Source organism: Gopherus flavomarginatus, chromosome 1 (genome assembly GCF_025201925.1).
Source record: "Gopherus flavomarginatus isolate rGopFla2 chromosome 1, rGopFla2.mat.asm, whole genome shotgun sequence".
In the NCBI taxonomy this organism is placed as follows: Eukaryota; Metazoa; Chordata; order Testudines; family Testudinidae; genus Gopherus; species Gopherus flavomarginatus.
This window is the reverse complement of record NC_066617.1, coordinates 135,239,672-135,264,575: the sequence shown is the minus strand read 5'-3', so window position 1 is coordinate 135,264,575 and position 24,904 is coordinate 135,239,672. Positions and strand designations below refer to the sequence as shown.

At 43.0% G+C, this 24,904-nt stretch overlaps 1 protein-coding gene across 6 annotated transcripts in view; it reads right to left on the bottom strand.

Moving 5' to 3' along the window:
• TTC38 (tetratricopeptide repeat domain 38) overlaps positions 1-24,904 on the bottom strand; it is a 144,621-nt gene that overhangs the window by 83,595 nt on the left and 36,122 nt on the right. For 4 of the 6 annotated variants that reach the window (XM_050965972.1, XM_050965962.1, XM_050965999.1 and 1 more), the window contains 8 exons: positions 17,368-17,445; positions 16,984-17,065; positions 13,052-13,223; positions 11,865-12,038; positions 9,102-9,177; positions 7,736-7,855; positions 2,789-2,848; positions 277-315 (listed from right to left, as the gene is read on the bottom strand). The exons of 1 other annotated variant lie outside the window; for it this stretch is intronic. In XM_050965972.1, the coding sequence (XP_050821929.1) occupies positions 277-315; positions 2,789-2,848; positions 7,736-7,855; positions 9,102-9,177; positions 11,865-12,038; positions 13,052-13,223; positions 16,984-17,065; positions 17,368-17,391 (747 nt within the window). In that variant the 5' untranslated portion in view covers positions 17,392-17,445. Of the gene's footprint in view, positions 1-276; positions 316-2,788; positions 2,849-7,735; positions 7,856-9,101; positions 9,178-11,864; positions 12,039-13,051; positions 13,224-14,328; positions 14,728-16,983; positions 17,066-17,367; positions 17,446-24,904 lie in introns of those variants that run through there. One more of the 6 variants, XM_050965990.1, reaches the window with a different exon arrangement.

The window sequence follows — 24,904 nt, the reverse complement described above, 5'->3', positions numbered from 1 at the left end:
GATTTACAGAAAAAACTATTTTACATAATGTTAAACTTTTAAAGATTATCTTTTTTTCCCCCTGTCCCACCAAGGCATCTACATAGCAACCATGGCAGCCTGACTAAAGATAACAGGATATGAAAGTGGTATCAATAAAATAATTGGAAAACACTAAAAAACCAGAAAATGGTATCACACCTTTATATATTTTACACCATATACAAAATGAGGCATATGCACACCATTTCATTTGAACAATGTCTTTTCACAACACCAGAAATGGTTTATACTCACATGATTGTCATAAATTGTCAAAGCAGCCTCATAGTCACCCTGTAAAACCAAAGGAGGATTGTGTCATGATCTTTAGTATAGAGTGTCCGTAAGTGACTGCTAGAATTCAGTACTAGCAAATTTTTAAAAGAATATCAGTGATCTCATCAATGAATGTCCATGTGCAACATACCCAGATTAGATATGGGAGAGGTGAACAAGTGCGCTACCTGATTATTTATTATGTGTATTATAGAATCTAGGAAGAGAGTACCTCAAGTCATATTACATGAAAAGCAATTATACATAAAAATAAAATAAACTGTAGAGTTATCTTGTGGCTTTCATCCAAAACTTAATCAAAGAGCTCTGAATAAATTTAAAGGAGTTAAAGGAATTCAACTTGGATTAATACTAAATTTACCAGGCAAAATTATCATGGAAATCTCATTTCAGCGGATGTGCAAAACAAATGCAACATACAGTACATGTTGACACATGGGTATTGGGAGGGGAGCCATAGGAAGAAAAGTAACTTGGAGGTTTCAATAAAGTAAGGAAGGGGTTTGCTTTATCTTACCCTCTCCAGTTAGGGTGTAACACGAAGTTTTGCATTAATTAACTGAATGCTAAATTGGGACAAATTACACTCTTTGTCACTAACATGATCTCTTCACCAACTCATACTGCTTTGCCACTTACATACTAGCATTTATTTCCCTGCTAATTTTTGCCCCCAACACATTAAGTGCTAAGTACTATTAAATCCAAAGAAAATATATATTGCACCCCAATAGGTTCAGTATAACATACACATATTTGTAAAGAGTTTAAATAGATCTTAAATATTTTTAAGACTGAGGGGAAATTAACAGCACAAAATCTCTCATTTCTTTAAGATGGTGGCCCTATTGGTCTCTCTCATGCAATTTTTGCAAACTCCAGACTCTTACATTCTACGTGTAGGAAAATATTGTACACCTTTACCCTGATATAACGCAACCCTGTAGAACTGATAAATGAAATTGTTTTCAACTGTTCACTTTATTAATGTAACTTCTGTTCACCATTCACTACACTTGCCTATACTGTAACTTCTGCTCCATATTGTAATTCAAACCCCATTTTAAAACACTCACTCCATTTTGTAAAAGCTTCCTCCAACCTTCATTTTTGCAAACCCTGCTGTAATCTTATTAGTTTAGTTTAGATGTGTGAATGAGGTATGTATGAATGATGGAATCAACCTCCAGCTCCAGCCTGTCCTGATGAGATAAAGTTCAAATACCAACGGCTGAAGACCTAGACAACAGCCCTAAACAAAGTAAGAAGCATCCACCCTAAAAAGAAAAGGACAACAGAACAACAGAAGGAAGATCAAAGCCAGGTTCAAGTCTGAAAGTCACGCCTGCAATTGATGGGTGATCAATCTAAACCCAGAGGCAGCGTGACACAGCAAGACCTATAGACTTTGAATCCAAACTAAAAGCCTATAAAAAAGTAGAGTGAGATGAGAGACTCTGGGGCCACGTCCAGACTAGGGTATTAAAATCGATTTTAGATACGCAACTTCAGCTACGTGAATAACGTAGCTGAAGTCGAATTTCTAAAATCGAGGTACTCACTCGTCCAGATGGCGCGGCATCGATGTCCGCGGCTCTCCGTGTCAATTCCGGAACTCCGTTCGGGTTGATGGAGTTCCGGAATCGATGTAAGCGCGCTCGGGGATCGATACATCGCGTCCAGACTAGACGCAATATATCGATCCCCGAGCAATCGATTTTAACCCGCCGATGCTGCGGGTTAGTCTGGACGTGGGCTAAGCAACATTCTGCTGCCAACATGGAAGAACATCGGTGCCTGCCCAACAGAAATCCAGCTCAGCCTTGTGCCCAGCTTTCCTGGCCAGTTAGCTGCCACAAGCTACGAATCCAAGCTGCAAAATCAAGCCATGAACTTAAGCTATCTTCAGGACTGGTAACTATGCAGCAGCTGCAGAACACCTGATGAATGTGGGTGTGTGTGTGTGTGTGTATAGGTATTAGGTATAATGTGAATTGTGTGTGTGTGTGTATAGGTATTAGGTATAATGTGTGTGTATAAGAATTAAGATATTAGTTATTAGTCATAAATTATCATAATAAATGTGGCATCTTTGCCTTGTCCCCAATAATAAGATCCTGCTGGTTTTTACTGGTCTAATATAATTGGTATAACAACCCGATATAACATAAATTCAGATATAACGCGGTAAAGCAGTGCTCAGGGAGGGGTGGAGGGCACTGCGCACGCCAGTGGATCAAAGCAAGTTCAATATAAAGCGGTTTCACCTATAGATTTTTCCTCTCTAACATATAACTTTTAAAAACACTTTAGTAAGGTACCAAACACCACAAATTATACTGTAGTATTTCATAAAACATCGAAATAGAAAGAATGGAGGAAAGCAGACCATACCCTTTTAATCAGGTCTGCCTATTAATAATCATCCAACTGGAGCAGATAGTATATAGATATAGAAGTGTGCTCATACCTTTTCAATGAAATACAAAGCCCAGTGCCAGTAATTATGGCAAGCAAGCATGTCACAGTCCTGAGAAGAGAGAGAAAATATTTTACTCCCAATTTAAACTCTGATTTAAACAGATCCAGGGCATCCAAATCTGAGGGCCTAATAAATCAGTAGATATTAGAGCCAAGAACCTTAATCTGTTGTTCCAGTCTGAAAACTGACAACAGCACAATCTTACTCAATAGACTTGCTCTCTGTGGATATGTAGAGATACACAAATATGGAACCTCACAATTCAAGTTCTATAGAGCAACTTTTCAGAGCAGAAGTGCATTTTGAATCAGACTCTACCTTATTCAATGGCATCTTTATTGGAAAACCTCTACACAAACCAGACTAACTTCACGCCTGCCTTTCCAGCCATAGGCTGACAGCATAAGGTCAAATACTCCTCTCCATTACACCAATGGCAGATTAGTCACTGGGCCCATGGGGCCTGTTGCTCAGGGGCCCCTACCAACTGGGGGGCCCCTGGAAATAATCCACTTCCTGGCAGCAAAAGCCTGGAGCCCCAGCTGCCGGGCAGGCGGGGCGAGGGAAGTCCCCGCGCCCCAACACCACTCCATGGTAGCAGCGCCAGGCGGGGAGAAGCCCCACCCACAGCGCCCCCTGACCTCATCCCTGGCCAAAGCTGCAGGATAGGGGAAGCCCCACCCATCCCCCAGAGATGCTGCGGGGCAGCAGGGGAAGCCCCAGCTGTGGCCCTGGGACTGGAGGAGCTCACTCTCCACTGTGGCCCGGGGCTGTGGCAAGGGGACAGAGCTTCTCCAGTCTTGGGGCCTCAGTGAGGGGGAGAGGGGAGAAAGAACCAGAAGAGGCTGTGGGGCTGCAGTGGGGAAGTGAAATGATGGGGACCCTGGGTGGAACAAGGGCAGGCCCCACCCCAGGAAAGGGGCAAAAAGGGGTGGGGCTGTGGGCATGGCCACAGGCAGAAGGGATGGGGAGGGACCCCCCACTTGCTCTGGCCCAGGGCTCCGAGAAACCTTAATCTGCCTCTGATTACGCTGGCACAAATCCACTGAAGACAACGGGGTTGCACCAGTGTAACAAACAGGATTCTGAATCTGCAATATATTGGTGGCAACTCAGATAAGTATAACAATCACAGACTCTAAAACTACCTATTCCTGCCCAATGGACAAGTTAAAATTAATCTTATCTCTAAAGGAACAGAGTGCTCATTTTAGTGGTGACTACTTCAGTACAAACCTCCGAGATGTGAGACAGTTTTCGGCATGTCAGCATTTTATGTTGTTTACATACGCCAGTGGTTTATCGTAACTTGTTTAATATTAAACTACAACAAGGACTCTGTTGACTCAAGTGGTTAAATGTTAGACATAAAAGTGACATTAGCAAGTTTGGCCTATACAGTAATCTGTTCCAAATGTCACACAAATAAGATTATTGGTCCCTTCCCTATGAATAAAATGTAGCTTCTTAGTGCTGCATAGGCTAACCTATAAGAAATGCCTAGGGGAGGGGTGTGGCTTAAGTGTGCCCCTCAAAGGGATTTAGGCACCTGCATCCAGACCAGTGGAAGGTGCCTCTTTCAGCTTGGGAATCACAAGCATGAACCCTTTCCTGGAGTTAGTGCCTAAGTCCTTTCTTGCAAAAAGCTGTTCTACTTTGTACAAATAATTAAAGTCACTGGGCCTGAGAAACAGTCATTCTCACTCTATAGCCCAGTGGTTAGGGCACTCACCTGGGATATGGAAGACCCACGTTCTAATGAGTACTTATCTATATAAAGTGGAACAGCTTCAACAGGAGAAATTGAGAGAGACCCACCCCAGAATATCCCATACCTCCGCAGTTAGGACCCATTCCTGGGAGGTGGCAGACCTGGGTCCAAATTCCAGGTAAAGTGGGGATTCCAACCCAGGTCTCCTAGATCCTGGGTGAATGCTCTCACCACTGGGGTAAAGGCTCTAAGAAGGTGGCAGTACCTTCCCACTCAGGCTACATTTTATGCCAGGCCCAATCCAGTAGGTATGCTCTGAGCAAGCCTGCTAAATTGGGCCCTGCAGGTGAGATAGGTAGGGTAACCCTAGTCTGAGGATCCTGCTGGCGCTTAGATGTGAGCTAGGTGCGCAGTCATCAGAACACAGTGAGCAGTGAATATGCCCAACAATAGAAATGTAGGTTCCTAGGGGACATTACTGCAGAAACTTAGGCACCATGGGATTTTAGATATCTACAAGGTTAGGCGGCAGCTGAGAGAGCACTCAGGTGCTTCTGAAAATTTCACCCAAATTTTCTATTTATAGTTCATTACAATTTTGTTCGTTAGTTTTGATGCCGTGTTTTTGTTTGTTTTGTTGTTGTTGTCGTCCTCAAAGTTGATCAGCAAAGGGAAAAAAAAATCTCTATCTGAAATGTGATATGCTTGAACCTTGAGGGAGTGCTCAGAAGGCTCTCCGTCAATAATACTAATCTTGATATTGAAGATTTCTAATTTTTAAAAACAAGCAGAAAACAACCCCAAACCTCTTTAGGCCTTCTTGATACAGCTCTGCTCCCTGAGTATAGTGGAACTGTCTATTGCAGGAATAAAGCTCATTCCTACAGCAGATCCTTCTTGGAGCTAGCTCCCGTGGGTTGTAAGAATCACCACAAACTTCAGCACCTTCTGTTCCAAGTGCAAGGTGCATTTCTTTGATACCTTTCCTTCACTATTAAATACATTGCATACAGCAGACAAAAATTAAAAATCTACACACAATTTTCTGCCTGAAGAGAAAGAAAGACGGAAGGAAAAGACCCACATGACAGAAGCTGGTTATGTTATTTAGTGCAGTAGTTCTCAATCTTTCAGACTACTGTACCCCTTTCAGGAGTCTGATTCGTCTTGCATGCCCCCAAGTTTCATCTCATTTAAAATCCACTTGCTTACAAAATCAGGCATAAAAACATAAAAGCGTCACAGCACGCTATTACTGAAAAATTGCTTACTTTCTCATTTTTTCCATATCATTATAAAAATCAATTGGAATATAAATATTGTACTTATATTTCAGTGTATAGGATATAGAGCATTTTAAACAAGTCATTGTATGAAATTTTAGTTTGTACTGACTTCACTAGTGCTTTTTATGTAGCCTGTTGTAAAATCAGGCAAACATCTAGATGAGTTGACGTATCCCCGGGAAGACCTCTGTGTACCCCCAAGGGTACACATACCCCTGGTTGAGAACCATGGATTTAGTGCATTAGTGGACCATGGTCAGATGAATATGATATAAGAACATGAACAGAAAAGGGGACAAGCACCATCTTCCTTTCCTTTGCAGTCCATCTTTTAACATCCTCCCCTCCCCAAAAGCAAACAGAAATTGAGATCTTTTACAATCTTGCTTTGATTGTGTCTCCCTGCAATTCATTCTATGTTCACTAACCTTTTCATGAAGTAGTTTTGTCAAGTTCCTCAATTTATTCTTAAATTGCTGATCCTAGGCTTAGTAGAAAGCTTATAAATTTCACTTTGTTGCCTGCATATCAAAGGGCCTATAGCCACAGCAGATAAAAGTATTCTATGCACATATATATTGCTCATGATCCAAATCACAAGTGGCATGTAAAATGTTTTATCTACTGGCCACATCCCTTTGGGTACGTCAAGCCCCTGCTTGAGCCAGGGCTCAAGCCTAACAACTCTTGCACCTACACGCAATTGCACTAACCGAGGGTCCCAGGATCCTGCAAGACTGGAGGATCCAAGCTTGAGTTAAGCCAGTAACCAGGGTCTGAGCACTATTGCCTCACAGTGTAGACACAGCCCTGCTTGACTCAGGTCTAAATAGTCAGCCAGAAGTATCCCATAATTTCATGGGACAATTTCCTTAGTCCTCTCTATCCCAACAATCTGCTATTCACTCTACTGAAAATGGAAGCCACCACTCCCTCTTTGCAAATGGCAACAGATCATGTCAGCATTAACTCATTCTCTTCGGATCACTGATCTGTAAGCACACTATCAGAGAGCCTCCTGGGTTTGCAATGGAGAGCAAACTGATGAAGACTTTTGCAAAATGAGCTGCTTCCTGGTAGTGTGTGTGTGTGGGTGGGGGGAGAGGAGGGCGGGAAGCAATCCTTTCCCCACAGTGCACCATGATCCGAAGGCTAGAAAGGCCACATTTTGGGGTGGGAAGGGGCAGCATTAGGGACTCTGGATATGGTTATTTTGACTCGGGTCTGCACATCACTGTGTGGAAGCCAGAGCCCTAGAGTTAAAATATAATGTAGATGCTCAAGCCCAGGGTTCCCTAGCTTGGGTCACCTGACTAAAGCCCCACTAACCATGGGCTTACATTGCAGTGTAGACATACCCAAAATGTCTAACAACTCTGTTGTGCTCATGAATTGTGAAATATTTTTATATGTAAGATCACATGCTAGTTAAAGATGCCTACAGAACTTACCTCAATATTTCAAGGTAAAATATGAGAAACTAATAGAATTTTGGGTGAAATCTTAGATACACTGTAATCAATGGAAAAACTTATATTGACTTCAGTGGGGCCATTTGCTTTACAAGTCTTTATTTAGGTTATTTAAACAGAAACTTTGGGGAATGAGTTTGGGGTTGTTGGGGTTTTTTTTGTTTTAATTGTGTATCATTAATCTCAGCTATAAATACTGAGGGGAATTTTTGGATGACTAACACCCAAGGTGGATTTCTGAAATATGGAACTGTTGTTACATTTTCTGCCTGTTGCTTCCAAAGTGGAATGAATGGAGATTCTATCCTGAAGCAGTAGCTTCCTATTATTTGTGAAAGTCTACAAATTTCATTAAGAAATAGATCTGACAAAAGTATGCTACATAAAGAGGAACCACTAGTATTTAATGGAAGGAGGAAAAAAACCCACAGTCAGCCACATCAAAGGAACTATTAAGGAAATTTACCTTCCAGTTGTTTTCAGTTTGCTTCATAAATGTCAATCCCTTCTTCAAGTCTGCTTTCATTTCATTTATGTGTGCTATGGTATGGACAGACCATGCATCTGACTGGTTTATAGCTAAGGCCTGGTAGTGGGAAAAGAGAAAATAGCATGATGCATACCGGGTAGATTACAAATAACTGTACATACTATTGCACGTATGGAAACTGAAGATTTTTTTCTCATACATGATGGGTATTAAGTATATCTCTGCTTATAACTTCAGTCATATCCTGGAAGACTGGTTTCAACAGAAAGAAGAAAAAAATGTTTGCTGGATGAGTTCACTTGCTAGCATCTATTGAACAGATAACAGTTGCAAAGTAGTTTCAGAATGAAGGCCTGAACCAAGACCACCAAATTACACTTCATTTTACAAACTTTTCTTATGCTTCGGGCTCAGAAGAGTCATATGGTATGGGCAAAGCCATGATTTATGCCCATCCCATAGCCTCCATATGGGAAGCATGTGAGTTGATCACTTGTTGTAAAAGAAAATAATAATAGGGTTCCTTGCAGTTAACCACTTTTCCTATAACAAGAACATGCTCTGCTAAGTTCTGAATATCAGACAGCTGCATCTTTACTATTCCAACAATTTTCTATTCATCTGTAAATCCCCCCCACATTGCCCGCAAATTTCATTTGCTGTCAATTTAATGTAAAATAAGAGATTTAAGTTCTATTACTTTCAGCAATCTGGCTCATATAAGCAGTTTGGCAAAAACATAGGAAGATGCCAATAGATTCCATTTGTGCTATAATTCATGTAACTTTTCTATTTTACTGGAACTCTTGGTCATGTGGATATGTTGCCAGCTTTTCATTACCACTGCAAATGAGATCATACTTATAAAGAATGAATTACATATACCTAATTTACCAAGGCATTATGCAGAGTGCTCATTAGATTAACCTATTGCACATCTGATATTTTACTAAGGAGCTGTTACCATTCCAAAGATTTGATGGCAAATCGACACAAGTTTCAAATATATTTCCCAATGACAAGTTTCCATTTTATTCTCTGAAGCTTGCATAGCAAGATTCTGTCTGTCCTTCACTCTCATCCTTCCCTCCCTCCTCCGATCATGAATTTAAAAAGCCAGCAAAAACTAAGGAAAGGGAAAAAATCTCCTATTTGAGGTCTCAAAGGCCCATAATCTACATGAGGATGTGGCACATGAACGGTTATGAATTTCAGAACAGTTGCTTACTTTTGTTTAAATTTATTTTAAATTGTCATTTATCTTCTCTGTCAAATGAACATTTGAATACTAAATAAGATTAAAAACTTGAAAACCTTTTAGCACCAACAGTGTCCTGTTTACCTCATTGGCAAGCTTTTCAGCACGATCAAAATAATTAGTTTCCATCAGTCCAAAGGAGTATATGCCTTTCACATAGCTAAACAAAAGGAAAAACCCATTTAGAATTAGGAGGATAAAGCTAGTATTGCAAAGCACATTAAAAAATTTCAATACAAAATAATTCTTCCACTGCATGTATTAATACCAAGTAGTGGGAAAAGGAGAAAGTACACAGAATCTGATCTTTTTTCCCCTACAAAAAGTTAGCATATCGAAGAAATGCCCAACTTTCTCTTTCCCAACATACCTAGAGTGGGAAGATATATGTATTCATGTTTTGTGCTAACTACAAAAAAACCCACCAAAAAACACAGAACTTTCTGAGATGCAGAGTATTTTAAAGAAATCAAGTACAGTATGTTTACAATATTCAGTGCATATAATTCCAAAGTATAATGCTGCGGATATTGTATCTTTTCCCAATTTAATATATTTTGAAGTGAAAAGACTTTACAGAGACCCAGGTACTTTATGTCTGGGTAATGTAGCAGTTTTCTTTCCCATTGTTCTACTGAAGCTCTGCAAAGTATAATAAAATAGATACCAGTGCTTATTCCCAGACAAAAAGGAATCATTAAGATGCATTTTATTAATAACTTACACTCATGATATCAGAATACTGTAGTTAGTCAGAGCAAAAGCTTGAAATTGTTTATGAAAAACAAACATTAGACATCTCAAAAAGTCAGAAATCGCTGTTCTTCAGAGAACCCTTACTCTGCCTACCATGCTGTGTGTTATCCACATGACATTGTTGGGTTCTCATGCTAGATACATCAAGTACTGTCAAAGTTTTGTCAGCTCTTTGTCCACTTTCTGGAGGGTACTCACTGCAACTAAATGCAGTGGGTCTTTATACAGAAAGAAGAGGACAGGGCTCCTTTAAGGTCCCTACTGTATTTGGGTTATGAGGAAGGGGAAACAGGAACAGACTTACCCGACTGGAGCAAACGGAGGAACAGGAACTGGCCAGATTTGGGGGAGGAGAGTACACAGACCCCCCAGAAAAAGGGAAGGTATCTATACCCTGTGCATTCCAGAAGGCTCTCTCTCTCTCCTCAGTCACTGACCAGCAGCACTCACCCTCCCATCTATGGGATCAGAGTAGAACCAGATTTTTTATGATTTGCTGTGGATATTGCACTTGTCGCTTTTTCTCTTTTGGGGCTGGGAAGGAATTATACTCTCACTGCCAGCTTGGCTGAGGCAGGGTGGGGTTTTTTCTTCTTCCTCACAGCAGGTCAAAGAGCCGGTGGGACAGATAAGGAGTCAAATGTCAAATTTAGTAGGTAGCAGATGTGGCAGGAGTCCAGTGCAGGTACTCGTTACAGAGGGGATACCTGATGAACCCGAGTTGGAAGTGGACCTAAGGGAAGACATAGCTCAGGAAGCTGGGTAAGGCGTACTTGGGGCTCCTAAGGTCTGCAATAGAAGGGAGACAACACCCCCTTTTTTCCAACTCCTCTTAACCCTCATATAAGGGGAAGGTAGTAGAGGCTCAGCAACAGACTGGGAAGGGAAAAGGCTGACAGCTACCCTCCCAAATAGGCAGAAACAATTAACAATGGCCTGAACAATTTATTCCCATGTATTCCCAGAAATGTAAAGCGAATAAAGTTGTGGCCTAATTAAACCACATCCATAGCACCTTGTCTTTCTTGCTGCATTGCTAAGGCAACAAAGTAAGTTTGTTTTGCAGGAAGAGATACAATATGCAGGTCACAAAGTGTATTCATACAGCTTATAGTGTCAGGGCAAGAGCTGGTTGCATATAGATTCTTTGTACATCTACCTCCATATGTCAACCTGTGTATCCACTTATAAAATGTATCTCTGCACTCAGCTCTAAATTTCTTTTATAATTCAAAGTTAAAATCCTTTCATGAGTTTAATGTTAGTAGCCTTTTTTGCCTTTCAAGAGTTTGAATTTTTTGTTTAAAAAAACCCCAAACCTGTTCTAAAGCATGTTTGATAAGTAACTGATATGTCAACATATTTAGATTATCTTGCATTAATTCCAGAAGACCAAACCAGATAATCCTGCAGCATTTCATGAAGCACTAGAAGTTTTAGATGGGTGCAGCACAGCAGCCCTCTTCCTGAGAGAGCTGGGTCAGCATGCACACTTAGTTATTAAGTTAGGCAGCAAGCAGGCTGAACTAGACTTCCTCATTGCACAAGTCTTTTTAGGAAAATCCCAATTCTTATTTCAGAACAACAGTCTGGCAGTCCAAATTAAAACCAGGTCCCACAGCTGCATTTTCCTTTCCCAGTTCTGCTTCCTTCTTGTAAAGTGTTGCTAACTTAGCTGTAAATTCTTTTGAGTAAAGACCATGGATACAAAACTGGCCCAACAGAAGTCAATGGGAGTTTTGCCATTGACTTTATTAGGGCCAGGATTTCACTCCATGTCTTCATATATCATTTGTGATATTTTTGAGTACAATAAATTAATCATCATCATCGACCCATTCAGCCAAAATCTCAGTTAAAAACAACTGACCAGTGAGTCAATAGGAATGCAAAAAAAAGTTCATTCTTATACGCATATTTTTAAAGCCAAGGGTGGTTAGTTGGCACTCCCTTATCTGTCCTCAGGCAGCAATTGCAGGAATAATCAGGAAAAGTTTGCAACAGCCTCACACATTGCTGACCAGAAGATCCTGAACTTATGCAAACCAGAGGTGGCGATCCACAGACCCCTGAAGATCCACTCTTGCATACCTACTAAGAGGAATATCAGGTGTCCAGTAAGGATAAACACGGGCAACAGAGTCTCGCATCTGTGTTTGACGTCCCATGTAAATGTAAGTGGCCTGGGCAAATTTGAGCGCTAGTATGTCAGTTGGATGGTCCCGTAGAATTTGATCCCACACATCGCAAGCTTTGGGAAAACGCCTACAGAGAAGAAAAAATATTAATCATTGACAGAGTCAGCAAGACCTAACTGTCTCAGTCTAATATTTTTAAACTTCTACTACTCCAGCAAGTGTAAGTGAAAAACCTAACAAGAAGTGACAATTTCCTAGCTTGCAGGAATTTTTGTTAATTCATAATGTACACAATTGTTATACTGTCTTCACAGAGTACTTTCTACACAATCATGTATATGGCATTCTTTGTTACTAGTAATGCACTGTAACAGAAGAGAAAATGAATTACCTTTTGGTTTGGCCTGATCTTGCATTTTGAGCCACATGGGAAGAGCCTCACACCTGCAGAGAGACTCATGGAAGTTCCTCACAGGTGCAGGGGTCCCACCATGAAAACTGAACTTGTGGGGTCAGAGCTTTAGTGATTTCATTACTAACCTTTGTTATCAAATATTAGCATAAAAGTATTTTAATATTGACAGAAAGCAAATAACCAAAACTAATAGCGTGCAACCTTTTTGACAGGATATGCAAGCTCAATATATTTCTGTAAATGCTCAAATCTCCAAAGTCCTAATTTTCTGGGAGTGCTTCCAACTATATATCATCTCTCTTTTTTAGAGGAAACAGAGCTTGCGGTGCGGGGGGTGGGGAGGGCTATAAAAAGAAGAATAGGAAAAGACTGCTGCAGCCCCAGCTCCATGGGATGCTATGCTCAAGTTTCAGCACAACCAAAGATTTACCCTCGAGTAGTTTTAGTTTTAAAAATAGTTTAGTCCGTTATTGGAATAATGGTAGGTTTTAAAATACAGAATGCTTAAAACTAATTAAGTTTAGTATGCTGGCACCATAACAATAATTTGTATTATGATATTGCTTGTTATTTAGCACAGTGATGCATACAGTCACTCAAGAGGACTGAAAGATGCCAAGACAACAATAAAAATGAAAACAAAATGGCCACATGCAACCACACTATACACATTTTGAATGATAAAACCCTCTCCACCTCTTTTCCCTTAAAAACCAACCACTTACCCACTGGCAAACATGTTGAGTGCAGAAACATGTAGCTTCTCCCTCTCAGTCAGGGGCTGCGATTCTGAAAGTGCCACCATCTTTTTCATCGCACTGTCCAGCTTTTTGTCTAACCTCACTGAAGTTCCAGTGCCAACCAAAACCAAGCCATTAGCAATCACGTGTCCCATCGCTGAAGAAAGCAGCATGGATAAACATTAGACACTAAGAATTGCAAGTAATTTAACAGGTGCATAAGCTCTAGGCTAAACTATAGAGAGAAGTTTAAATGAGGCCTGGTCCACACTACAGCGTTAAATCGATTTAAACAGCGTTAAATCGATTTAACGCTGTACCCGTCCACACTACAAGGCACTGTAAATCGATTTTAAGGGCTCTTAAAATCGATTTCTGTACTCCTCCCCAACGAGAGGAGTAACCCTAAAATTGATATTACTATATCGATTTAGGGTTAGTGTGGACGGAAATCGAAGTTATTGGTCTCATTCTTTTACTGAGCTACCCAGAGTGCACCGCTCCAGAAATCGATGGTAGCCTAGGACCATGGACCCACACCTCCGAATTAATGTGCCCTAGTGTGGACGCATAAAATCGATTTTATAAAACCAGTTTTATAAAACCAGTTTTAATAATTTCGATTTTATGCTGTAGTGTAGACGTGGCCTGAGAGCCGGAGGCAGTAGATGGCAGTAGTGCTAGAGACTGGTTAGGATCCCAATGGAAAGCCCAGGCAACTTAAGGTACATCCATACGACAATGTAAGCCCAGACTCAGGCTTGAGCCCAATCCCCCTTCCATCTGCACACAAATCTCTCAGACTCAGGTTTGCACTTAGGATCCTAGGAGCCTGCAGGGGTGAAGGACCTGCCCCAAGTCAAGCCAAGACTCAGGGTTCAAACTCTTGCTTTGTGATGTAAATGCAGCATCTGGACTCGGGTCCTGAGAGTCCACCAAAAGTATCCCACAATCCTTTTGGCCAACTTCCTTTGTCTCTTCTATCCCAAGAATCTCCAATCAACTGCAGGGAAATGGAAGTAACCCTTCTAAGTTTAGTGCAGCAGCTCGGTGTCAACCTTTAATACTTCCACTGTCTTCTGAACACCACGCTGCAAACACACCATCAGAGAGCCTTCTGTATTTGCTGACCCGGAGAAGCCTTTTGCAAAGCATGATGCTTCATGGTCACAGAAGCGCAGCCAGATTCTAGTAAATCTGTGGCGCGAGGCCAGCAAAGCAGTGGACTTTTTAGTAAGAGTACAAGGAATGACCATACATACCAGCAAATAGAGAAGAAGCTGGCAGTGTTGCAAATTTACCAAACCAGTGACCAGTGCAGGGAGCAGATTAAGCAGCTCAAGACTGAGTATAGGAAAACCAGGGATCACACCTCGGGCAACATGCCTGTTTTATGAGGAGTTTGACCGGGTGCTGGGCACTGTGCTGAGCACAGAGCCAGCTGTGGTGCATGATGAAGTGGTCAGCCGGGACGGCACCCGGCTGACCCCAGAATCCAGCATGGTGACTGATGGGAGCCAGCAGCAAGCGCCGAGTGAGGCCAGCAAAGTGACTCTGTTGCTGAAACTGTTCCCAGAGGAGGATTTTGGGCAGAGCACCAGCAGCACATCCTGGGGCCATATTTGGATGACTTGTTTGATGCACCTCTGAGGAACAATCCACTGTGGAGCCTGCAGGAGCCACAGAAGAGACAGAAGCCTGAACTGAGCTATGTGAGACAATAACCCTATGTGTCTTGTCCTGTGCCAGGCCCCTTGACCTCCATTGACTGCAGAAGCCTGGACCAGAGTACCTTCATGGACCATTCCAAGTGGAAGCATTTCTGTGACAAACTTATGGTTGAAGTTCTAAACAGGGACAACAAGCAGGTCCAGCATCAAAGACAGGGGGACTTATAGCTAGAGGAAAAGTATGGTGAGCGGCAAGAGGAAAGGCTCAGGCTTGTTGCATATCTTGAGGACAGGGTTTCAGCATGAGACCAAGCACTTGCTTCACATTTCCTGGAATAGGAACAGCAGCTAACGGAGGACAGAGCTCAGCAGAAAGAACTGTCTGAACAGTTTATATCGCTAATGGCTGCAAGAATATTGGGTCCTGCTCCACTACCTGCACTATGGCATGAGTCCCATGCATGATACCCTGTGATGCAGTCCAAAAAGAGCTTGAAAAACTCCATGGCTGGTTGGCCCATGCAAACTTGCTCCCTGCAGCTCTCCATATTTTCCCACGCAGCATTCTCCACCCCCAGCACAAAGGGCATGGCAAACAAGGAAAAGAGGATGTGCGGCGGGGGTGGGGGGTAGCGGACACGCAATGGTAGAGAGTTTCCGTCTCGTACAGGGTTTCCCTTTTTGTACGTGTTCATGCCCTTTTTTATTTTTATTTTTTCTGCAAGGTTCTGTTACTGATGTGGTAATGGCAACTGGCCTGCTTGGCAATGGGCGAATACTGTACTTTTCTAATACATGCTTATAAATAAACCTTTTTATGTAATCAGTATAGTTTATTGCTAGCACTGCATCACATACTACATGAATTTAACATAACAAAAGTAAACACATGATCAGGGACAATTAGGAACTAGCAGGCAAACACTATTATATCAATTTGAAGTTCACCACTTTCCCCGCCATTCATTTTTTCCCTGTCAAGTGGTCACTTTCTTTCATTAATCCTATCATTCTCATCAGCCAGCAGGAGACTGCATAGCAAGCATTGTCTCCTCCAGTCCCAAAGCATATCAATCACCATCCTCAATAAGACTGAGATCCAAATCCAAGCATGTACCACCAAGTTACTATTCATTTTAGGAATTACATTTCATAGTTCATTTGAAGTATATATTTTTTCAGCCCATTTCTCATGTTTGCCTTTTAAAAGAGATTGTCCTAAAGGGAAGAAAAAGGGCTATCTTGTAGAACATAAATAAAAACAAACAGTATATTTTCAGGACCCAGCCCTTATGCTTCTGCATGTGATATTCCTGGGGGAATTCTGCACCATATTCATACCTTCCACATTGACTTCTTGGCTCCAATGCAGAAAAATGGGGGAGACAAGAAATCCGTGGGGAAACACATGCCCCTTCCAAGGCAGCCCGGTTGCATCTGCTGCGGAGAGACATTAAGCGGGTGGGGCTGGGCACATGCCTGCATGGGAAGGAGTGAGAGACACTCACTCTGTCCCTCTCTTCTTTGTTGCTGCATCCTAAGCCTGGAGCCCTAGGGCTGTGTGAAGCAGGCTCTGTCCCTGAGGGAGAGCAGAAAGGTAACAACTAAGCAGGCAGGGTGCTAATATTCCCATTGTTAGTTAATTGTTCCAGTTCTTAGTCATTAAGGGTCCTTCACCTTGCCAGAGTACTATAAAGGAGTAGTGTAAATGACAGTAATGGAATCCTCAACTAGGAAGAGCTGTGTGCTTTCCTGTTTTTCTCCTGTGCCAGAGAGGCACAATGGGGTTAGATTACAAATCAGGATCTATTTTATTTATCCCTTAAAAAAAATGCAGGATAATGATTAGCAAAACTGTATGACTTTCATGTGTGAAAGTCTGAGCAGTTTAAAGCGACATTCTACTTTACAGAACACCAAACACCAAATTAAAAGTAATGTAATTTAAATGAAAATCCAGGATTATAACTGGAATGCAGGGTACTGGTTACCAAGTATTTGTAACTTAACTTTCATGTGTTTAGGAAATGCTGAACAGTGATTTTTTTTCTGTATGGTAGTTTAAATAAATTACCAAAATAAGTGAAACTGGCGTGATTATACTGTATTATTTTAACAAATAAAATATGTAGAATTTTGCATTTTTGGCACAGAATTCCACCAAGAGTAATATGAAAAAGTTAACCATATAAAATTACTGTACTGTATGTTCAACCTCAGTGATAACCATTAAAAAGATATACTTACTAAAAGTTGGATCTGCTGCTAGTAACTTGGAGAGAGATCCTTCAATGCCTCCTAGACTCTTATCATTGGTCCATGTGACATACTATAATAAAGAGTGAAATTGACTAGAAATTAGGATAAATTAAGTTGGTTTTCATTGTCCCAATTGAGTGAACTCAAAAGTAGCAAGATAAATGGGAACAGTGAGACTAAATTTTTTCAGATATAATTATCGAAAATGTCATCAATAAATGAGGGAATCTGTTTCTTAAAAACACATTGTTTAACTTGACTCTCTCAACTTAATTAATAAAAAGGGTAAACAATTCAAAAATCAACTGCCACAAAGACTATTTTATGCTTGTCAGTCCCTTCAATGCATGTTTGATCAAAACACTTCCATACCTGAGTCAGTGTAGCATCAAACATTTTGCAGGCCTCATTACTAGTGGTGGATAGGACAAGTCCAGTATCCTGCCAAGCCTATATAAAAAACAAGATGTGAGTATGCAGTGCTGTCATAGCTGTGTTGGTCCCAGGATATTAGCACCTTTTCCAGACTGAAGAAGAGCTCTGCGTAGTTCAAAAGCTTGTCTCTCTCACCAACAGAAGATGGTACAATAAAACATATCACCTCACCCACCTTACGTCTTTAAACAAGATGTGAGACTGTTTACTGAATACAGATTTTTCAGATGTCATAGATTCATAGGTTCTAGGACTGGAAGGGACCTCAAGAGGTCATCAAGTCCAGTCCCCTGCCCTCATGGCAGAACCAAATACTGTCTAGACCATCCCTAATAGACATTTATCTAACCTACTTTTAAATATCTCCAGAGATGGAGATTCCACAGCCTCCCTAGGCAATTTATTCCAGTGTTTAACCACTCTGACAGTTAGGAACTTTTTCCTAATGTCCAACCTAAACCTCCGTTGCTGCAGTTTAAGCCCATTGCTTCTTGTTGTATCATTAGAGGATAAGGTTGTCATAAACAGATAGCTAAGGGTTAATGTCTCTTTCACCTGAAGCACCTGACCAGAGGACCAATCAGGAAACCGGATTTTTTCAACTTTGGGTGGAGGGATTTGAGTGTCTAAGGTCTTTGTTTTCTGGCTGCCTGCTTCCTCTGAGCTTTGGAGAAGTATTTTCTTTTTTCTAGTCTTCTGTTTCCAAGTGTAAGGACAAAGAGATCAGATAGTAAGTTATATGGTTTCTTTTCTTTGGTATTTGCATGAATATAAGTGCTGGAGTGCTTTGATTTGTATTCTTTTTGAATAAGGCTGTTTATTCAATATTCTTTTAAGCAATTGACCCTGTGTTGTATCATCTTAATACAGAGAGAACATTTGTACTTATTTTTCTTTCTTTTTATATAAAGCTTTCTTTTAAGACCTGTTGGAGTTTTTCTTTACTTCAGGGAAATTGAGTCTGTACTCACCAGGGAATTGGTGGGAGGAAGAAATCAAGGGGAGATTTGTGTGTTGGATCGCTAGCCTGATTTTGCATTCCCTCTGGGGGAATAGGAAAGTACTTTTTGTTTCCAGGATTGGGAACGGAGAGGGGGAGTCCCTCTGTGTAGTTTCACAGAGCTTGTGTCTGTGTATCTCTCCAGGAGCACCTGGAGGGGGGAAGGGAAAAAGGATTATTTCCCTTGGTTGTGAGACTCAAGGGATTTGGGTCTTGGGGTCCCCAGGGAAGGTTTTTCAGAGGGAGCAGAGTGCCCCAAAACACTCTAATTTTTTGGGTGGTGGCAGCAGGTACCAGGTCCAAGCTGGTAACTAAGCTTGGAGGTTTTCATGCTAACCCCCATATTTTGGACGCTAAGGTCCAAATCTGGGACTAAGGTTATTACATGGTGGCAGCCGGTGGGATATAGATAGAATCCAGAAGCCAGTAGGAATATTATATTTTTCTTTTCTCTGCTAAGGGCTTTTTAGCAGAGAGAAACAGTTTGGTTTTAAAAGGGAACCAGAGAGAAATTTTTTTTTTTCTGCTCTCTCTGGCAGTTTGTGGCTTGCATGTTAAGCAGAAGTCGTTAAGGACTATTAACAGTCTTTTGTCACACAATAGCACTCCCATTGAGAGTCATACCAGCACTATATGAATGCAAATAAAGTGGTTTTTCAGGTTTACTTGACATTGAAGATTAGCTAAAGGCACTGTTGCTAGGCAGACTCCAGGAGGCAACAGAACCTGCAGTTCAGAAGATAAACACCGGAGGGCACCCCAACACAAGAAAACAGGAACCATGACTTCTAAGGCAAAAATTGACACCGAAGAACAAATCAAAGAAGCTGAACACAGGCGACAACTGGAAATAAAACAAAAAGAGATGGAGATGAAAGAAAGAGAAGAACAGATCAAAGAGGCAGCCTACCAAAGAGAACAGGCAGCCAAAGAGGCAGCCTACCAAAGAGAACAGGCAGCCAAAGAGGCAGCCAAAGAGGCAGCACACAAAAGAAAACTAGAAGAAGAAGAGGTGGCCTACCGAAGGAAACAAGCAGAAGAAGAGTTGGCCCACAGAAGGAAGCAAGAAGAAGAAGAGGCGGCCCACCACCGAGAAATGGAAAAAACAACAAAAAGAGAATGAAGAGAAGGAAAAACAGAGAAAACATGAACTGGAGTTGGCAAAAGCTGGGCTGCCTGTGCCAGCCAACCCTAACAACCCGGCGCCAAATATTGCTCCACAGCCCAGGAAATTTCCCACCTACAAGGCAGGTGATGACACCGAGGCCTTCTTGGAAAATTTTGAAAGAGCCTGTCTTGGGTACAGCATTCCCGAAGACCAGTACATGGTAGAATTAAGGTCACAGCTCAGTGGACCTTTAGCAGAGGTGGCAGCTGAAATGCCTAAGCACCAAATGAATGACTATAAACTTTTTCTAACCAAGGCCAGATACAGGATGGGGATAACCCCAGATCATGCCCGTCGGCGCTTCAGAACCCAAAAGTGGAAACCAGAGGTGTCATTTCCCAAACACGCCTACTACATTGCAAAAAACTATGAGGCCTGGCTAACAGGAAACAACATTCAAACCTTGGAAGAACTGAACCTCCTCATACAAATGGAGCAGTTCTTGGATGGTGTTCCTGAAGACATCACACGGTACATACAAGATGGAAACCCCAAGAATATCGCTGAGGCGGGGGAGATTGGAGCCAAATGGATGGAACTGGCAGAAAGCAAGAAAGCTACTGTCAAGGGGAACGATTACCCCAGGGGGCACACAGACCATAAACCCTACAACCGAGGACAGCCAAAGACCCCACATACCACCCAAGTAAAGCCACAGATACCCTACCCTTCAACCTCACCAGTCTCCAGTAACTCACCTCGGCCCAGTGACCCATCAGATGGAAGATGCTTTAAGTGTAATGAACTGGGACATATCAAGGCCAAGTGTCCCAAGAACACCATGCGAGTGCAATTCATTACACCACCATCACACCAAAGATCCCCAGGCCCGGATGCCTCTCAAATACCCTTGGAGCGAAGGGAAAATTTGAGAGTGGGCGGAAAGAAGGTTACTGCGTGGAGAGACACGGGGGCACAAGTGTCAGCTATCCACCAATCCTTCGTTGACCCCAAATTCATCAACCCAAAGGCCAAAGTTACAATTTACCCCTTCATGTCACAAGCTGTAGACTTGCCTACAGCTCAACTGCCTGTCCAGTACAAAGGCTGGTCAGGAATGTGGACTTTTGCAGTCTATGACAATTATCCTATCCCCATGCTACTGGGGGAAGACTTGGCCAACCAGGTGAGGCGGGCCAAGAGAGTGGGAATGGTTACACGTAGCCAAACCAGGCAAGCTTCCAGACCCATTCCTGTTCCTGAGCCGTCCACAGAGGCCCCGTCTGTGTTACCAGAGACCCAGACAGAGGTAGTGGACCCGGATTCCATGCCTACCACTGAAACAGCCACAGCATCTCCAGTCCCAGGCCCGGAACTGGAACAACAACCAGCACCAGCAAGTGCAACTACATCTTCAAACTCAACGCCAGAGGGCGCCAGCGAGCCACAACTGGCAGAAGCAACAGACAGCCATACCCAAAAGGCTCAGCCAGAGCCTGAAATACCCTCAGGTGCACCAGCGAAGAGCGGTTCACCAGCAACGGAAACAACCCCATCACCTACATCGCTTCCAGAGGGACCAAGCCCAAGTCCACAGTCTGAGGAAGAACTGGTGACCCCAGCCTCAAGGGAACAGTTCCAGGCTGAGCAGGAAGCGGATGACAGTCTTCAGAAAGCTTGGGCGGCGGCACGGAGCACCCCACCGCCTCTCAGCTCTTCTAATCGATCCCGGTTTGTTATAGACCAAGGACTTTTATACAAGGAAATTCTTTCTGGTGGACACCGGGAAGAATGGCAGCCGCAAAAACAGTTGGTGGTTCCAACTAAGTACCGGGAGAAGCTCTTAAGCTTAGCCCATGATCATCCCAGTGGCCATGCTGGGGTGAACAGAACCAAGGACCGGTTGGGGAAGTCCTTCCACTGGGAGGGGATGGGCAAGGATGTTGCCAAGTATGTCCGGTCTTGTGAAGTATGCCAAAGAGTGGGAAAGCCTCAAGACCAGGTCAAGGACCCTCTCCAGCCACTCCCCATAATTGAGGTCCCATTTCAGCGAGTAGCTGTGGATATTCTGGGCCCTTTCCCAAAAAAGACGCCCAGAGGAAAGCAGTACGTACTGACTTTAGTGGACTTTGCTACCCGATGGCCAGAAGCAGTAGCTATAGGCAACACCAGGGCTAACACTGTGTGCCTGGCCTTAACAGACATCTTTGCCAGGGTAGGTTGGCCCTGCGACATCCTTACAGATTCAGGGTCTAATTTCCTGGCAGGGACCATGGAAAAACTGTGGGAAACTCATGGGGTGAATCACTTGGTTGCCACCCCATACCACCATCAAACCAATGGCCTGGTGGAAAGGTTCAATGGAACTTTGGGGGCCATGATACGAAAATTCATCAACGAATTCTCCAATAATTGGGACCTAGTGTTGCAGCAGTTGCTGTTTGCCTACAGGGCTGTACCACATCCCAGTTTAGGGTTTTCACCATTTGAACTTGTGTATGGTCACGAGGTTAAGGGGCCATTACAGTTGGTGAAGCAGCAATGGGAGGGGTTTACGCCTTCTCCAGGAACTAACATTCTGGACTTTGTAAGCAACCTACAAAGCACCCTCCGACACTCTTTAGCCCTTGCTAAAGAGAACCTAAAGGATGCTCAAGAAGAGCAAAAGGCCTGGTATGACAGACATGCCAGAGATCGGTCCTTCAAGGTAGGAGACCAGGTTATGGTCTTGAAGGCGCAACAGGCCCATAAGATGGAAGCATCATGGGAAGGGCCATTCACGGTCCAAGAGCGCCTGGGAGCTGTAAACTACCTCATAGCATTTCCCAATTCCTCACTAAAGCCTAAAGTGTACCATGTTAATTCTCTCAAGCCTTTCTATTCCAGAGATTTACAGGTTTGTCGGTTTACAGTCCAGGGAGATGATGCTGAGTGGCCTGACGGTGTCTACTACGACGGGAAAAAAGACGGTGGCGTGGAAGAGGTGAACCTCTCAACCACCCTGGAACGTCTGCAGCGGCAACAAATCAAGGAGCTGTGCACTAGCTTCGCCCCATTGTTCTCAGCCACCCCAGGACGGACTGAACGGGCATACCACTCCATTGATACAGGTAATGCTCACCCAATCAGAACCCCACCTTACCGAGTGTCTCCTCATGGCCAAGCTGCTATAGAACGGGAGATCCAGAACATGCTACAGATGGGTGTAATCCACCCATCTACCAGTGCATGGGCATCTCCAGTGGTTCTGGTACCCAAACCAGATGGGGAAATACGCTTTTGCGTGGACTACCGTAAGCTAAATGCTGTAACTCGTCCGGACAACTATCCAATGCCACGTACCGATGAGCTATTGGAAAAGTTGGGACGTGCCCATTTCATCTCTACAATAGACTTAACCAAGGGGTACTGGCAAGTACCACTAGATGAACCTGCCAAGGAGAGGTCAGCATTCGTCACCCATGCGGGGGTGTATGAATTCAATGTCCTTCCTTTCGGCCTTCGAAATGCACCCGCCACCTTCCAGAGGCTGGTAGATGGTCTACTAGCTGGACTGGGAGAATTTGCAGTTGCCTACCTCGATGATGTGGCCATTTTTTCAGACTCCTGGCCCGAACACCTAATACACCTGGAAAAGGTCTTTGAGCGCATCAGGCAGGCCGGACTAACTGTTAAGGCCAAAAAGTGTCAAATAGGCCAAAACAGAGTGACTTACCTGGGGCACCAGGTGGGTCGAGGAACCATAAACCCCCTACAGGCCAAGGTGGATGCTATCCAAAAGTGGCCTGTCCCAAAGTCAAAGAAGCAGGTCCAATCCTTCTTAGGCTTGGCCGGATACTACAGGCGATTTGTACCACACTACAGCCAAATCGCTGCCCCATTGACCGACCTGACCAAAAAGACCCAGCCAAATGCCGTTAAGTGGACTGATGAGTGTCAAAAGGCCTTTACCCAACTTAAGGCAACGCTCATGTCTGACCCTGTGCTCAGGGCCCCGGATTTTGACAAGCCATTCCTAGTAACCACAGATGCATCTGAGCGTCGTATAGGAGCAGTGCTCATGCAGGAAGCAACAGATCACAACTTCCATCCTGTCGTGTTTCTCAGCAAGAAACTGTCTGAGAGGGAAAGTCACTGGTCAGTCAGTGAAAAGGAATGCTATGCCATTGTGTACGCCCTGGAAAAGCTACGCCCATATGTTTGGGGACGGCGGTTCCAACTACAAACTGACCATGCTGCACTAAAGTGGCTTCATACTGCCAAGGGGAACAACAAGAAACTTCTTCGTTGGAGTTTAGCTCTCCAAGATTTTGATTTTGAAATTCAACACATCACAGGAGCTTCTAATAAAGTTGCTGATGCACTCTCCCGTGAGAGTTTCCCAGAATTCAGTAGTTAAAAAGTGTTCTTAAAATGTAGAAGTCTGTTAGTTATATACTTAGGAGTATATGTAAAGGTGTATGTGTTGTATTAATCTGTTTATTTTCAAGTTCTAGAAGGAAATCGCCGCCAGTGAGCTTCCCCACTGTCTGCAATTTGGGGGGCGTGTCATAAACAGATAGCTAAGGGTTAATGTCTCTTTCACCTGAAGCACCTGACCAGAGGACCAATCAGGAAACCGGATTTTTTCAACTTTGGGTGGAGGGATTTGAGTGTCTAAGGTCTTTGTTTTCTGGCTGCCTGCTTCCTCTGAGCTTTGGAGAAGTATTTTCTTTTTTCTAGTCTTCTGTTTCCAAGTGTAAGGACAAAGAGATCAGATAGTAAGTTATATGGTTTCTTTTCTTTGGTATTTGCATGAATATAAGTGCTGGAGTGCTTTGATTTGTATTCTTTTTGAATAAGGCTGTTTATTCAATATTCTTTTAAGCAATTGACCCTGTGTTGTATCATCTTAATACAGAGAGAACATTTGTACTTATTTTTCTTTCTTTTTATATAAAGCTTTCTTTTAAGACCTGTTGGAGTTTTTCTTTACTTCAGGGAAATTGAGTCTGTACTCACCAGGGAATTGGTGGGAGGAAGAAATCAAGGGGAGATTTGTGTGTTGGATCGCTAGCCTGATTTTGCATTCCCTCTGGGGGAATAGGAAAGTACTTTTTGTTTCCAGGATTGGGAACGGAGAGGGGGAGTCCCTCTGTGTAGTTTCACAGAGCTTGTGTCTGTGTATCTCTCCAGGAGCACCTGGAGGGGGGAAGGGAAAAAGGATTATTTCCCTTGGTTGTGAGACTCAAGGGATTTGGGTCTTGGGGTCCCCAGGGAAGGTTTTTCAGAGGGACCAGAGTGCCCCAAAACACTCTAATTTTTTGGGTGGTGGCAGCAGGTACCAGGTCCAAGCTGGTAACTAAGCTTGGAGGTTTTCATGCTAA